Genomic DNA, 17,019 nt, shown 5'->3' with positions numbered 1-17,019 from the left:
GCTGATAGGACAACTATGGTGCGCTCCAGAAATCTGGCCATTATGGAAGAATAGGAGGAAAGTCATTGGTGAAAAATAGCTACAAGTAGTTTGCCACAGGAAGTGCATAAGGAAGAAAGGGTATACTGGAGGACCATTACTTCTTTTTCATGACCATCCCTATGTGAGATAAACACTGTGCGGATCCTTTTCTGCAGCAGGGAGAGGGAAGCGGGTTGGGAGCATTGGAACTAAAAACTGGACCAAGCATGCACGCAACTTTTGCAAAGACAAACGGGCAAAAAAACATAAATGTTAGATTTTTATTGGTAGATTTGATGTTACTGTCCTTCCATTTCACAGTTAGTCATGTTTGTTTGTTGACATAAAAACTCAAATAAATATATTACATTTTGTGGTTCAATCTGTAATATTGTCCATCTGTTACAAAAAACAAACAAAACAAACCAAAAACATCCCATATAAATTACTCTGTCAAGTTTTTTGAAATTGAGATTATTTTATTTAAACATAATATAGTAGAAAACAACGTATGGAATTATATTCCTGCATATTTTATTGTAATTAGCAAATATAAAAACAAAGTAGCCACAGTTAATTCAACTAAAGGAAAAAACAGTTGATCAACATAAAAAAATCAAGATGAATAAGGATTATATGTGACATTTCACATACGCAACAAGAGAATAATATATGTCTTAGAGTACCGCTCTGACAGATATACAAGGAAAAGTAAACAGATGTATGCTAGCATCAAAACCAAAAGTACCAGAAATATTTTAAACACTACAAAACCCATTTAAAATCAGTTTATGCTTTACAGAGAGCTCCCTTGCAGTTGGCCGACTCGGTAGAACACAAAGTGGTCTGCCTGAGGAACAGAACAAGAGATGGTTGTATCCATAGAACTTGACTCACTGCATCGACAGAGCTCGTTTCATCCAGGTAATTGTGGCTCTACATCTAACAGCATGATCTCAGATAAGCAAGTACTCGTTTTACTAACAGACAATGATTGCACTCGTTTTTTCTGACTTGGTCTTATTTTATTTGCCGTAAAGGTCAAATGTGATGTTCTGCGGACCGTCTGAAGGGGGACAAGGGTAGGACTCAGTCCAGCTGCCTAATTTGATTGTAATAGTCTTCTTCCAACGGTTTTAGCAAAATTTTGTAAATGAAACAACAATTTTAATGATACAGCCTGTGTGAGCATGCATAGGCAGGTGTGCGCACAGGAAACATTTTAGCAAATTTCTGCAATCTCCAACAGTTCAAAAGGCACTTTAAGACTCCAACAAACAGGAGTGTCACCTCTATAGTACACACTAGACAGTAAGAACGAGCTTTCAGGATCCAAGTTGGATTCAGTTCTGCTTCGTTGTGGCGTTACACCAAGCCTTTTTCATTAAACAGTTGAACTAAAAAAAAAAGGAATTGAAAAGAAAATTAACTGAATTTCAAATTCAATGTTCAAACAAAAAAACTTTCAACAATAAAATCTGATTATTTAACAACACATTTCAGCACCTAAAACCAATGTCATTAAGGCAGCTTGGTGCCTCAGTTCCACTAAGTAACCTCTGAACAAGACAAGGATATCTACATAAAGATCTTTGTACACTAGATTTTCATTCGCGTGTGTAATTTATCTCACCTGTGTGAACCTAACAATAGAGTCCATCTACCAACCAATGCCAAAGCTGCATTAACATTTAGGATGTGTCAGAAAACCCGGAAGCCTTTCCAGATGTTTTGTATTATTTTGGTTACAAACACAGACCTACATGTGATAAAATCAGGACTTTGATGCTTTAGAAGCTAAAAACATTTTCATATAAAATGTGTTAACTTGCAACACATGATTAGAGTAGTAAAAAAAATAAAGTTCACCGTCTCTAGAGGGTACATCTGTGGGATTACTTTTGCACAGACACCCCCTAAGCTTGTACTTCTTTCCATATAATTTGATTTCATTATCCCATTGTTAATTTTGGAGCTGTAAACACAGCATGGGCTGAAATCCATGTGAAAGGAGAGCTGTCGGTTCCAATCTCATCAAGCTTCCGTTTCATCTCTGCAGGGTTCTGTGCAAAATATGCAGTCGGAGCTTATCAGTGGAAACGGGTACTTGTTTCAAATCCAACACTTCCAGGGGATTGTGTGGATTACCACCTAACCTGTGTGAATGCAGTAGATAATCACTTTGTGTGTTAGGAATATATCAGATATGTCTTTGTCACCATTTGTTTCACTTCAAATGGAGCCACTTTTGTAAAGATAACCTGTTTGTGGATTGAACAGTAGAATTGAGTATGTTGGTTCTACCCAAGAACAACTTGCCAAGTCCTCTCAGCCAGACAGCTTATTGTGTTGCTGCCTATTGTTTGGTGCCGTTTACTGGATTGGATGATGATTTAACAAACCTGGGCCTCAGTAGTGAGTGGGAGAACCCTACATAACCCAAATCAGCCTGCCGCCTCCTCCTCATGGTGGTCACCAGCTTGGTCCCCCACGGTTGGGGGATGGGGTCCCCTTCTTCAGGCAGCATCTGTCTCAGCTGAGGTGAAGCAGTGTGGTTTGGTTGGCCCCTCTGACACAGACATTACGCCCAAGCTGGTCCCACAAGTTTTCACTGGGCTTGATGTCAGGACGGGAGGCAGGCCATCCCATCCTCTCCACTCCCAGATTCTGGAGTCTCTGAACCCTGCTCTGTGGAGGTGATCTAGTTAGAGGACAGAGTTTGGTCCCTAAGAGTGGAGATATGGGATTACCAAAGGGGAGAAATCAACACATTTCCTTGCCTATTTGTTTATATGAAATGGTCTCAACATAAACAGATTTTTCTAAGAGGAATAAACTACGATCAGTATTTTTTCCCCCCCAGTATTACTGCAACCTTTGTTTTTTGACATAGTGGAACATCAGCTGCAATCCTTTTTGATTGATCCCTGGTTTTAGCTGAAGGCACAGATCTGCTGTCAACTACTTTTGGTGTAGTTGCAATCACCATCAACAAAATGAAAACTGAGCAAGTTTTAACTAAAGGCATCTGCAAGCACCATACATGCTCCCTCCAAGTTTAGGGGAAGCTAGTTTCTCTACAGTTCAATTATCCATTATTTCTTGCAGCCACACAGAAGCTCATCGGGTACATATGAAAGTACTGTACAGCTTTTACTGAAAATAACTATGTCCAAGCTTTATATCAAAAATAAAACTAAGCAAATTTAGATATCAGCCCTGAAGAACTATGGTGAGCTGGAGAGAATATCAGACTTATCTTCTGCAAGTAATGTGGTCGATATACTCTCTTTAAATAGACAATAGTCCTGCTTTCCTCCTCTTCAATATGGACAAGGATAACTAAATGTCACAACCAAACTGTAATGTAAGTCTTCTCTGTTACTGCCTAATAGAGATTTTGGGAGTGAGTGTTAAAAACCAACAAAAAAGAAAAGAAAAAAAAAAGAAAAAAAACAAAGAAAAAAGGAAAAAAAGAAAAAAACAAAAAACACAAAGGTTTGCAGCAGGTTAATATTTCAGGTTCAGGACTGCTGACTGCTCCACTGGTTGGCCATGGGCCTGCGAAGCAATTCCTCCACATGGCGAGCAACATCCATTGTGTCCTCCAAGTCAAAGTCTCCATCTGGATCAAGCATGGTGTCACTACTGACAAGAAAACAGCAGGAGACAAAGAAAATAATCGCTACGGGAGGTCTTGAATCATTTCTAATCTCTACAGAACAGAATTTATTGATTGGATCTGAGACCATAAGCATACTGGCCACTTTATTACACATGGCAGATATGCCATGCATTTAAGCATCTATGCAAGAATGTTTCTGACACCTTGTTGAATATAAGACACAGGAAATTAGGGCAGTTCTGAAGAAACAAGTGGTCCAACCTGGCGTTAGCAAGGTGTACCAAATAAAGTGGCCAGTGAGTGTGTGTTGCCTTTCAAGCCTATTAAAGACCCCAAACCCATCCTTTTCAAAGTACTTATTTTCCATTGCTTTTAAAACAGCATCAACACCAAAGCTGGTAAATGGCAACACTCTTAAGATTCATAGTTGGACCAATAAAAACTAAGGTCACTCAACTCTGCCTTGGTGAACAACATTTCTGCAGCACTGTCTCCCCAAACAATTGCTCTCAACTGTTCATAAGATCAAATATTCCATTTCTCATCTAAACACATGAAGCAGCAATGGGATACTAAAATCCAATTGTTAAAGTTTTGGATGCACACTTTACATACAGTAATAATGTGAATAAGCACAGGTTCTGCTTGTGAAGAAAACTAAACTGCTTACATGGTAGAGTAGACGCCAAAGCTGTTGGAATGGCTCGCAGAGGAAGAAGCTGTCTGGTCCATGAATGCAACTCCTGGGCACGGTTCAGGGTTTGGGGTGGTGAATCTACCGGAGAGAAGTGAAAATCTTTAAAGTCTACATTTTGTAGCAAAAAAAAAATAAAAAAAATAAAAAAAAATAAATAAATAAAGAGGAGAAATTGCAATAACCCTAACCAGAGTCAGTGATAACACTGACTCAGCGGCCAATCCTTCACAGTCTTTGGGTCAGTCTCAAAACCCTAAATCCACTCATCCCTGAATGAGAAACTAACGAGTTCTCCACGTATTTTTCTTCTTTAGATAACATATCACAAGATCGTTTTAAGAGTAAGTTGATGGTTGATGGTATCAGATTGCCAGATCCACACAGCAAAAACCTGAAGGGACGGAGCGAGTCTGTGAAATGCTGACCAAGTGTTCCGTACCGCGACACAGCTGCCTTATAAACACGGCAGGCCAGTACAGACGAGAGAGCACGAAAGCCCCTGAAACCGCTGGACGGCTACAATTATTTTATATCAGGAAAAAGGCTCCAGCAACGCCCGCGACGCCATGAGGGATTAAGCGGGTCAGAAAATGGATGGATGGATGGATGTTGTTCACACGTTCAAAGTACAAAGCGCCGTCGGACACAGACCGCGTCTCAGCAGAGGAAGACCTGCCCGATAGGGCGAACGGGGGCGTAATGGAGCCGCTGTCTGCTGCTCCAGACAGCGGCTGCTGCTCCAGCCCGTGTAGCGATCGCCACCTCCCCTCCACCGCTATGTAGTATGGTGGCTCCCCCAGTCCATTGGGAGTGTCTGCCTGCGCTCTTTTCATTGAAAATATCAATTTCTCTTTCGTCCTTCCTCCTTCGGTAAACGACAGAAACGTACATCCAACGATTTGGAATGCCTCTCTGTGCAACCGGGAGCACAACAAGTCGTAGGCATTGTTTAGATTCCAAAAATAAACTAACTAAAAGCACGCTCTAAATCACCCGTTTTGTCATGTAGTAGACGAGAACAGTACTGTTTTTTGCCTACCCGCGGGACCCGGATGTAGCGCTGACGTCACGCGTGAACTACCCTATACAGCACAGGGGAAAATTTTTTTTCCCCCCCTTACAGATTCCTCCTGGTTCTCTTTCTTTATCAAGCTTAAATGTTTGGTGTTGAAACATTTTCAGAAAAACCTGAGCGAAAGTCCTGTTGCCTCCGAATTCGTCATTTGAAAACTGCATTTTATGTTTTCTCAGGTTGTCTTTGTTAACCTATTAGAGGAACTGAAACATTAACATTTTTATAAATGGTAAATGGCTTGTACTTGTACAGTGCTTTAACTAGTCTTGACGACCTCCAAAGCACTTCACACTACAGTTTTTTTTTAGTCATTCACCCATTCACACACACATTTACTATGTGAATGTGTGTGTGTGAATGGGTGAATGTGTGAATAGCTATGTTAGTAGCTACAGCTGCCCTGGGGCAGGCTGACAGAGGCGAGGCTGCCATACAACAGTGCCACCGGGCCCTCTGACCACCGCCAGCAGACAATGCGGGTGAAGTGTGTCTTGCCCAATATAAAGGAACAAAAAAAGAAATCTTTCAGGGGGAACCATTTTTAGAAGAAAGAAGAACAGAACAAATAAGTGAAAAGGTCTGTTTGTAATATATTACCAGGTATTTGAAGTACTATACTCCGTGTTCCATTTTACTGTCAAATTAACTTCAAATAATATTTTCCTTGATTGTGATGTACTGTGTGAGGTTTAGCTTTTCCATTCATGATACAGGCGCTTTGATGTGACTGTCTATTGGACAGTGTATGCTAGCACAATTTATAGTTGGAAGTACAGAGTCTAAGTTTTATGGCATAATTTTTTGAGATTTAATGCAATCAAGCTTTAGCACCGGTTTACAAAAACCTTAGAGCTATTAGAATATCATATTTACTAAGATTTTGAGGCACTTCTAGGACACGAGTCAAAGAAAAATCCCAAACTTACTCTGGTACAACTTGTTTGATTTGCGGTTTAACATATCCATCCACTGGTTTTGCTGGAAGATAAATAGGGTTATTTAGGTTTACAGTGGCACTCACCAGGTACGCCAAAGAAATCTTATTTAAAAAGTGTATGTTGAGGTTCAAAACTCATTACACATACAAAGTGGAGGCGTATAGTACTTGGAGAAGACCTCGTCTTTGGCCCGGTCGGGGTAAAGAAACAGAAGATGGTTCAAGTCACTTATGCGGTCAGCCAGGGAGCGGATAGAGAAGTCCTTTGTTGTGTAGGGCAGCAGATTCCAGACCAGTCTTTCACCTACAAAATAAGGTGAAAAAGATCACAATCCTCAGTTAAAAGATATTAAATGGCTCTCTCATTGGGGTTACACGACAAATGCATTGATATATTGGCTTTTCCTGCTGTATTATTACCTACCTAGTTTATGTGGATCACATAAATCACTACAGTCATAGCTGAAAGTTTTGAGTGTCCAAAATGTTTTCACAAACTCTGCTGCATCAGATTTTATTAAGGCATACTGCATTGAGTCTGGCTTGACATGAAGAACAATTAGATTAAATATGATTCTATACAAGGTTTCTGAAAACTGCCTAAATCCCAGAAACCTCATTCACAGTTTTGACATCTGAGCATCATTTCTCTGCTCTCCACTTCACACAATAGCTACTGATTGAAGTGTTTTAAAAACATTTGATATACATTGCTGCTCTCACTAAACCAATAATGGAAAAAACAAAACATTATGTTTTGTGGTCTAAAGTAACTAAAAACTTTCTACTATAAGTTTCCATAGCAACAATTCCTGGCACCATCTAATTAGCTAAAAGCTCAGTTCTGTCACTCATATTCCTCCCCACCCATGTAGAAGCTTCTGGACCCTGCAGTATAAGATCATAGGGAGACAGAAAGACCGACACTGAAAACTCAGGAACTCGTTGGTCGGAGATGTTGAATTAAAAGATGGAGCTGTTTGTACAGGAAATCGGCTCTGGATCAAGGAATGGTTTTAAAGAACATTAAACACACGGGACATTTAGCGACAGGTCCTCCTAGGCAAGTGATTACAGTTTGAATCTGACCAGAGGAGGATGGAGAGCTGGAGAGGCTTCGGTATTGTAGAAAGAGTCAAAGACCCCAAGGTGGCAGTCAGAGAAACACTGAGTAGATGGTGCAATGTTTTATAACAGAACTTACTAATAGAAAAATGCATCAGGTGACTAACTTTAACATTACCACCTTTGTCAAAGGGCATCATTTGATCAGAAGTTGTAAGCTAAGTTGCGTAAAATAGCTTTTATTCTAAACTCTGTGCTGCTTCTGAGTTTATTTGACACTTCTTATATGGCTTATACTGATTTACTGAACAGGTTTCCCAGCAACAATATCCAGTATTACCTTCAGTCCGTGTCTCTATAGTAAAATTGGACGTGTCTATAAGCTGCTGTTCTAGGCGCTCCTCTCTGAACCGTTCTAGGCTACCGCTGCTCAGCTTGGATCCGCAGCAGAATACTGGGTCAACTGTTGGATTTTAGTTGTTTCTCTTTGGTATTTTTTTTGTTATTTTAAACCCTTTTAATCTCATTTTTGTTCTGCAGTCTTGACACACATGATACCATATATGTGGATCCTTTCCCTAAGTGTGCGTTTAGTGTTTTCTCAAATGAAATGGAAAATATGTTTAAACGGCTCTTCTTCCAGTCACTGATCCCTGGAAATCAGTCTGATGCTTTGGTGCTTGGCTCTTTTTGCACCACTAGACTGTGAGAATCTGGTGTTAGGCAGATAACTTTGGGATCTGGTCATTCTTTAACATCTGTGTGGTCCAATTATTTAGGGGATAGGTGGTCTAGTGGTTAGAGCCACACACTCAAGTCTGAGAGGGAAGCAAGTACCCAGTTCAATCCCCGCAGACTGCCACTATGGCTCCCTGAGCAGAACCCGTAGCCCCAGATTGATCCCGAGGCCTCATAAAAGCAGCCCACTGCTCCCCAAGTGATTGGTTAAATGCAGAAACAAATTTAGTTGGAATTTACAATTGCAATGACAAAGATTTCTTCTTTTTCCTCTTCTTCTATTGTAAGAGGGATTTGTATTTGTCTAAGATTATGAGTTTTTTTTTTGTCTGTCTAATGTACTTTTTCCAACCCGAGCAGCCATCTGCATCTTCGTTCTGGAACTGAACTGATTAAAAATCTATTCTACTGCTGCAAGGTTGATTTAAAAAAATATTTAGATTTTAGGCCACATCATCACATGTACTGAAGCTGTAAGAGTTTTTACCTTGTTTATTGGGATTTTCAGCCACCCAGGCAATAGTGATGCCTCCGATCTCAGAGTCGCTAAAGCGCAGCAGGAAGGTGCCGTTTGGTTTGGACAAGAGCATGTCCTGCGCCTGCTGTTTGTTCACAAATCCAAGAATAGCCCTAAAATTACATCCATGGGTGAAATGAAAGTATTACCCAGACCTAACACTTACGTTTTTAATGATTGACAAACAGGACGGTTTCAATAAATGAGATCAGTGAAAAAAATTGAATGTTAATGCCATTTATTTAAATTAATTGGCTAAAAAAAAAAAAAAAAAAAAAATCTAACTGCAGTCATATAATTCTTTACCCATCATTCCAGTGAGGCTTCAGATGTTTCTTCATGAGCTCTACCACTCCATCGAACCATTGCCAGAAGGTGAAGTTGCGTCCAGGTAAGTTTTCCTGTTAAACACAGTATCTGTCAGCTTGTTTTAGTAGTTAGTTGGACGAGTCTAAAGGCACAGTTAATAGTAAAAAATAAAATAACCTCATTAATGTAAAATACCCAATTATTATGTAGCACTGCCTGTAGAAAGAGTATTTTTATCAACATCACACCTTGAATCCACTGTTAGTTCTTCAATCAGATTTATTAAAGTGAATCATTCTGGTCCACTAACTGCTGTGAAAATGTTTATGTATCAAGCTTCTGCCATTATCATTTTCATAAAAAAAAAAACGATGCTTCCCCATTCAGCCTGTGTTTCTAGGTGACATTTTATTACCACAGATTTGTCAAAGTTAGGGATAGTCTGCCTTGGTTGATAGTTCTGGCAGGGATGAGGAAGCCATAAGGACATGACAGGCTTGTTGGTCAACAAGGAGCAACAGGAGAGCATTATTGAGCTGGCCTCACCCGGTTGAACTGGGCCCAGGAGATAGTCATGTTACGGTAATCCTCAGGGTTATTGCTGCTGCTGGAAAATGCCTTCTGGGCCAGGAAGACCAGGTTATCTTCTGTCAGGCCACGCCCACTGTGCATTTCTGCCTTGTACTTCATATCGAGGGCCTCACATAGCTGAGTCCACAGCACTTTGTCAGGAACAACGAATGGCACTCTTCCCTATAAATAGGAGAATAGAAAACATCAGGGTTACTAAAAGTGTGGTCTGGTAAGCCAGGGGAGGCCAGTTGCTTTATTTTACACCACTTTCACTACTGTTGTCTGAAAACTTTAAATCCTCTAAAGCAAGAAAAGATTTGGCAGTTCTAATTATTGAAAGCAGATTCACGGTTTAAAATAAGGAAGATGGCTTAGATGGTGTCTTACCGGCTCAGCAAAGGCGTTGTCCCACAGGACCGTTGCCGTGGCATTATTGTCTTGGCTGCCATGTACTATCACAACCACAGGTAAAGACAGGGTCTGCAGGACGACAGATTGACAATAGTGTCAAACTATCTGAATTTGCACCTTTAGATACAGCAATTTAATGGTATACTAGATTGGGTTTAAACAGAACTACAAAGGGAATGATTTAATGCTGAAAATCAAATGGGATAAATCTTGACTTTTTTTTTGTTTTTAAACAGAAATAAAAGCTTTCCAACTGAATAACCTTGACGTGAAAGACCAGCTCGTTTCCCCCAATGCTGAACTGTGACTCAAACAGAATTGTAAATTTCTCCTCTGTCACAGACTCTGCACCCCGACGATCTGAACGCTTAATCCGCTTTAGAGACTGGAAAAGAAAAAACAAGCGATACATTAGACCAAACAACTTCATCACAACATGCCTAGCGTTACAGGGGACATATCATACAAAATTCACATTTTAGCCCTTAAATACATTTTGTTGTGTGCTTGGAGTCTCTAGCAGTGTAGAAAAGCTGAATTAAATCTGTCCAGGAACTGCATTGATAGCTGCATATTGTTAGAGATTATGAGATTAGAGAGACTGGACTGCAAAGTTGGCTACCATGATAATTACAGATAAACGGACTCTGGAGGCACAGAGTCTGAGATCGTTGGATTGGAAAGAATGACCGATTAGGGGACAATGTGTCAGCAAGGACACGTCTGCATTGTAGCATGATCTTCTCCACCAATGTGATGAACAGAACATGGATATCATACTGGGCACGACCCCTGAATGGGAGGACACAATGGGTCCTATTTAATGTCTGTGTGAGGAATGAACAGGGCGCTCTGGCACCTGTTGCGTTGTTGTGTATGAGAGTTCAGTACTGAAGCTGTAAACATCCCTCTGCCTTTTAGATTAAATATGGTAAAATATAGTTACGGTTTCAAGAGTCTTTATTACTACAAAAGTCTACAATAGAAATACCACATTCATCAGGAAAAGAACCTGGGTGACTGCAAACAGGTCAATTATTTAACAGAATTCTGCTTGGATGATATTTCATAAGTGGTTGAGTTATATATATGTATTATGTGTTTTGAACCATAGAATCACAGTATTTGCTCCAGAGCTGTTTAACTAGGTTATGGACTTTCAGTTAACCAATTATTTAAATACAGCATTTTTATTTGCCGCGTTTTGTAGTTCAAGCGGGTGGGTAATGCAAAAAGCTTGGTTGTTCCTTACACCGTCCCTCAGAATCCTACAAAAATGTCTGGATAGGGTAGAGTGGAACACTGGAGGGGACGGGGTGTGAAGTGCCTCCTTTAGCTTTAAAGAGACAGCACCAAAATGAGTTCTTCTCAGACTAACCTCCGAACAAGGGTTAAAGAGGAGCTGTGGGGCAACAATAATAAGGAATCCAGACCAAAGCATTGCAGTTCCACTTTTAATAGACCAAAACTGAATATTTTAAATGTGAAAATGAAATAATTAGCATGATATGTCCTCTTTAAATATGCAACCTTTTAAAACCAAGAATTGCGCCCCCCTCCCCAACAGGAATGGGATCAAATCCCAAAACAGACCGAGGTGAACCGAAAATCATGTCAAACTTTGAACACATTCGGCTAAAGAAACAATCCATCCCTACAGACTCAAATCTAGAACCCAATTTTGTCAAAATTCTCCAGATGTAGTGTTTTGTATCATGTATCCATTATTATTTATTAGTGTATTGTTATAAGCAAAGAGCAAGCAGTAAAACAGTTTACCATGTTCCGGAAGTGGGCACTGAGGGTGCATGTGGCCTGGTGATACTCCATTACACAGTTGTTGTTAAGGATTTCCCCACTGCTTTCACTATTGAGGCAAAAGAAAAAGAAATTCATTATTTCTATACTGTTCCTTTGCACATAAAAAAACTCATCTTATGACCGTTCACAAAGAAAATAAACTTGCCTCCAGGTCACTTATCATTTTAGTTCGGTCTAGGTGTATTACAAAAACATGTTCATACGTAATGAGTTGCTTTAACAGGTGGTCTAGATAAGAAACATGCATATTGGATTCTGATTTTTAGTTCAGTCCATACAACCATGGTCACCAGACAGCAGTCTTTAAACCAGGGCAGCGGTCTTCCTCAACTAAATCAGTAACAACTAAAGCTATAATGTTTTATGGGAAACGTTAAACTGTTCATAACCAACCAAATGTCTGCTAGAGGTCATTGATAGCACCAATTCACATACAGCAAGGCTCTTCACCTGTGTGTACTCTCATTCTTCAGCAAAGCTTTGGCTTGTTGCTCACTAACAATGACAGCCTTCACCTGCGGTGGGTTCATGTGGACATTGAGCTTCCCACCCACAAGAAGGCGGACTGTAGCTGCAAATTTAGTCTGGGTCTTTAACACCTGGGGTGGCTGTTTTTCAATGATGAAGGTGCTGAAAAACAGAACACAGAAACATGGTGGTCAACAGTGTACAGTTAACTGATGTTATCTTGATGTATGGATAAAAAGGATATTAATGAGAAATTAATCACTGTATAAAAACAACTCAGACCAGGCCAGGAGGATGTTAATCAGAAAGGCAGCACAGAGGCCAAAGGTCACCTTGAAGGAGCTGCATAACTCCACAGCAGACGCTTCATCCGAATAACAAAAATATCTCCCAATTCCTGCTCCTTGACCTTTAATGGGGTCAACAGTCAGAACTCTATTGTGAGGAGGAAAGGAGCTTCGGACTTTTGTGGCGATTTCAGACAGCCTTTAAATCCATCATTACGTGACCAAAATCCACGTGCATGATGCGAGTCAAATCCGGGCCTACATCCTTTCGAAAAGTAACTACAAAGTGCGTGATCTCTTCTCTCCGGACATGTTTGTTGATTTCCGCGAGGTGGGCTGTGCTAGGGCTGGACGATAATTCAATAACAATATATATTGATCGATAGACGTGTGGCGCGATAGGAAAAAATAGGGTCAATAAAAGTTCGATATAAAAAGTTTTCCTTCCTTCCTTCCTTCCTTCCTTTCAGCCAATCATATTAGTTGATGCTACAGTCACTACTTCCTCTCAACCAATCGTAATCGCGGAACCAGGCACGCCTTCACAAAGCGCCGCCCTCTCAAACCACAACACAGAGCATATGAATGTCGCAGCAAGGAGAGGCGGAGGAAATTGTCCCAAAACGGGGTTTTACTAGTCCGCCAGTCTGACAGAAATAAACCACAGTGATTTGTAAAACTTGCAAGGAACCGGTAAAAACAAAGTCTGGTAACGCAACCAACTTGTTTCATCACATAAACCGCTCAGCCACTCACACCCGCAGCAGTGCGAGCTGTGTCAGCCCCGCGCGACTCCGTGTCTTCATAGGAATCTTATGGAACTTCTTCCAAAACAAAGCAGGTATAGCAGCTAAACTGGGCTCCCTTCCCTGCAATAAAATGTCAAAGCGTCCAAGCGACATAAGGACATCACGCATGCAGTAACATGCTTCATAGTGATTGATATGCTGCTGTTGTCTGCAGTTGGAAAAACCTGGCTTCAAACAACTACTTGCCACTCTTGATCCACGATATAAAGTTTCAGGACGCAAGTTTTTCTGTAACTATCAATATCGATCAATATGCATTTTTTTTATTGATTAGCTTTTTTATCAAACGATAAAACGACACAATCATGTCACGTTGCTTTATTTTTAATCCTTTACAAAAACAAATAAAAAAAGAAACTGTCTTGTTTTTTTTACATCATTATTATTATTATTATTAATTATTATTATTATTATTATTAGAGAGAATCAAAGTCTTCATTGAGTCATGTTAACTTTAAAGCCACGTTATTTGCCTTTTTTTAATTAATATGTCAGTAGCTTACACTCGTTGCATACAAAGGTTGTTAATGTTTTTGTAGATTGGTTTATTTAATTAATAATAGTTGGTCTTCGGTCACGCCGAGTTGCTGCTTTATTGAGAGGCATTGTAGAGGGTCAGGCTTAGTCCGGCATTATTTACAATTGATTTATAAATTAAGCAAACCGGCATTATGATAGTTCTGTGTTACTGCCTCTAGATGTGTCCACGTCTGTTTATATTTGTTAATCTCGCTTGAGTGTAAATTATTTCTCGGCTCAAAAAGGACCATCAAAACACTATCAAGATGGAGGCTTGTCGTCTATAACCTTATTTTATAATGATCAAACGATTTTTGGTCTTTTTTTTTTATAAGCATATTACGTGGCTATATACCTATATATCAGTCAGTCATCAAATACTGTTTTCCAACAGATGTTTATTTATAATTTTGTATATGAAAAGACGAAGCTCATTCTTCTGGACATGAAAACGGCTTCCTGAAAAGATGAGGGTAGCTTGTTATTCAGGTAAAATGTGGATTCTAATGTAAAACATGACAATACAGGATTATTGACACCTTAATCCTTCTAGTACAAGTAATCTTTTATTTGACTTACAGTATTTTTCGGACCATAAGGCGCACCAGATTAAAAGTGTTTTATTGTCCCCCGTGGGGGTAAATTACATATCAGTACAACCCATAAAGAGAAAGACATACATGGGTAGACAAGTTAACTGAACAAAAGTGATAGATTAGAACAGTGCACCATGCATGCATTGCAGCCATCTTGTGGTCATACAAATAGAGTGGTAAAGCTTGAATAGTTTACTTGTATGAGACAAATCGTGAACAGATCTGTACTGAAAATCGTCTCAGACATATCATGGCAACAACAAAACACTTCTGTGTTGGAATCTGCTGGAATGACTCTCGATATGATTGTGACCAATGTCCCCCCTAATTTTTCATGTTTCTGATCATACACACAAACTCCCTAAGCATTCACTTCAACCTGTGAGCAACATTTACTTAGTTTTGATACAACTGATTCAGCCGATTACATGAAAAAGACAAAAACTAATTTTAAAAAGGAGCTGTTTAGTATATGCTTTATTTCAGAGTAGGGGTCCTGCTAAGGAAGGTCTGAGAGACATGTAAATCTTTCAGAGTTCAAATTTTATTGCCATTAAATTATTTACATTTTCTGCAGTGAGATTTAGCACAAGCCTGTGGTATTGTGCAGCCTGGCCTCTGTCAGTATGCCCCAGGGCAGCTGTGGCTACTAACATAGCTCACCACCGTCAGGGTGTGAATGAGTGAATGACTAGAGTAAAGCACTTTGGGGTCGTCAGACTAAAGACAGAATAACGTACGAGCCATTTACCAAGCCATACATATATTGCTGTAGTCCTCAGGCATATAGAAACATACAAACAGAGCTGCTTTTCAAAAACAGAAGTGGAACAAGAAGGCTGGTCAGAAACCAGCAAAAGCCGTACAAAGGACTTCAACTGTAGCTAATAACGCCAGCCGAGCCACAGCGCTCCAGCAATAAACAGCAGGTGTAGCGCTCAAAAACCAACCAAATTTATGAAGCGCCAAAGTACAAATTGGTTGAAACACGACACTTAAGGCCTTCAATAAGCAGATCCCACACAGCCACACAAACAGCTGACAGGCAGTAGGGCCCTGTTTCAGAAAGCTGGGTTAGTGGATATTCTGTGTAATTTCTGGGGTAAATTCCTGCATACCCTGCCTTTTCCATTTCAGAAAGCTCAGAAGCCTTGAAACTGAGTCAAATTATGAGATTGGTTGTTCTCAAATCCCTTGTTTACATAGTCGGACCGGCCGCACATACAAGTGAACAGCTGCCACTCAGGGCTTAGCCCCTCCCCACCCAGAAAATGGCACCATCAGGCATAAAATGGAAGAGAGCAGGGCCATCGGATCAAAACACTCTCTTGCCAACACCATTATAAAGTCAGGAGTTACTTCTTCACTTGACAAGTTCGTCTGAAAGGTGATACTGTATTGCTGTGTATTTATCCTTCGCAAATGGGTTCATAAGAGCCGATGGGTGAGAAGGGGAAATGGATGCCGAGTGCTGAGCCTTGAAGTTTCCCCAAGTCCCATTTTGAATACCATATTTTTCTGACTATATGGCACATTTAAAATCCTTAAATTTTCTCAAAAATTGATGTTGCGCCTCATAATATGGTGCTCCTTATACATGCTTACCATTGTGCTTACTGACCGATTTTAGAGAGACAGCAGGCTCAATTTGTGGCAGTGGCATCTGATACTGGCACTTCCTGTGGCAGCTCCAGCTCAGAGTGGCACTTCCTGTGGCAGCTCCAGCAAAGAGTGGCACTTCCTGTGGCAGCGGCACCTAGTAGTGGCAGTTCCGGTTGCACTTTCAGTGGCATGTGACTGCCAAGAAGGTGTCACGGCTGTTGCCGCATTGCTGTTGCTGTGCGTGGGCAAACAATTTGTTATAGATGCCTGTTAGTCTATAACTATTTCCAAATAATCATGTTTTATTGATAGTATTTCCAATAAAAGCTTGTGGAACTTTTGCCAGCCGCCTGCCACAAGGTGTCACAACGCCGCCAGTCCAGCTGCCGTAATAGCAGATCTTCTAGCATTTTGTGGCAGCTGCATTGGCATACAGCTGCCACAAGGTGTCACTTCTGTTGCCGTTTATGGGCAAATGCTATGATTTTGCGGGTATTTAATACCAATGCTATATTTACTTTCAATAAATCATGTGCTAAATTTACATAATTTAATAAAAAAAATTAAACAATTTAATAAAAAGTTATAAGGCGAATTTATGAGCAGTTTGACTCGTGACAAGAAACACAAATAAAACATAAAAACATATGAAAACACGCTGGCACACTTTGGAGGTCCGTGGCCGTTGGGTGCCATCCAACCATCGATTTCCCGACATGCTTATCCTTGCTGGGATCGCGAGGAGTGCCGGTGCCAATCTCCAGCTGTCAATGGGCGAGAGGCGGGGTACCCCAGTCCATCGCAAGGCAGAAATAACCCAGACTTTTGCCCAATTTACTGTGATATCACCAAGACCTGCTGCGCTAGGATAGCACAGGTGTCGTGCCAAATGACTGCGTAGGGAGTGCATTCAGCTGGAAGAATGAATCCAGCCAACTTGGCCTCATTT

The 17,019-nt window shown here is 40.4% G+C and overlaps 1 protein-coding gene across 3 annotated transcripts in view; it reads right to left on the bottom strand.

The window, feature by feature from the left end:
- Positions 1-288: 288 nt before the first annotated feature.
- LOC105935697 (signal transducer and activator of transcription 5B) overlaps positions 289-17,019 on the bottom strand; it is a 37,327-nt gene continuing 20,596 nt past the window's right edge. For 2 of the 3 annotated variants that reach the window (XM_012876237.3, XM_021323429.2), the window contains exons 9-19: positions 12,240-12,419; positions 11,748-11,835; positions 10,231-10,353; positions 9,945-10,037; positions 9,531-9,737; positions 8,982-9,076; positions 8,646-8,788; positions 6,504-6,659; positions 6,345-6,396; positions 4,317-4,421; positions 289-3,669 (exon numbers count right to left, since the gene is read on the bottom strand). In XM_012876237.3, coding sequence (XP_012731691.1) covers positions 3,546-3,669; positions 4,317-4,421; positions 6,345-6,396; positions 6,504-6,659; positions 8,646-8,788; positions 8,982-9,076; positions 9,531-9,737; positions 9,945-10,037; positions 10,231-10,353; positions 11,748-11,835; positions 12,240-12,419 — 1,366 coding nt within the window. In that variant the 3' untranslated portion in view covers positions 289-3,545. The remainder of the gene's footprint in view (positions 3,670-4,316; positions 4,422-6,344; positions 6,397-6,503; positions 6,660-8,645; positions 8,789-8,981; positions 9,077-9,530; positions 9,738-9,944; positions 10,038-10,230; positions 10,354-11,747; positions 11,836-12,239; positions 12,420-17,019) is intronic. The other variant, XM_012876239.3, reaches the window with a different exon arrangement.

The sequence above is a fragment of the Fundulus heteroclitus genome, chromosome 10 (genome assembly GCF_011125445.2).
Source record: "Fundulus heteroclitus isolate FHET01 chromosome 10, MU-UCD_Fhet_4.1, whole genome shotgun sequence".
NCBI lineage: Eukaryota > Metazoa > Chordata > Actinopteri > Cyprinodontiformes > Fundulidae > Fundulus > Fundulus heteroclitus.
The sequence above is the reverse complement of the archived record's forward strand: the minus strand, read 5'-3'. Positions and strand labels throughout refer to the sequence as shown.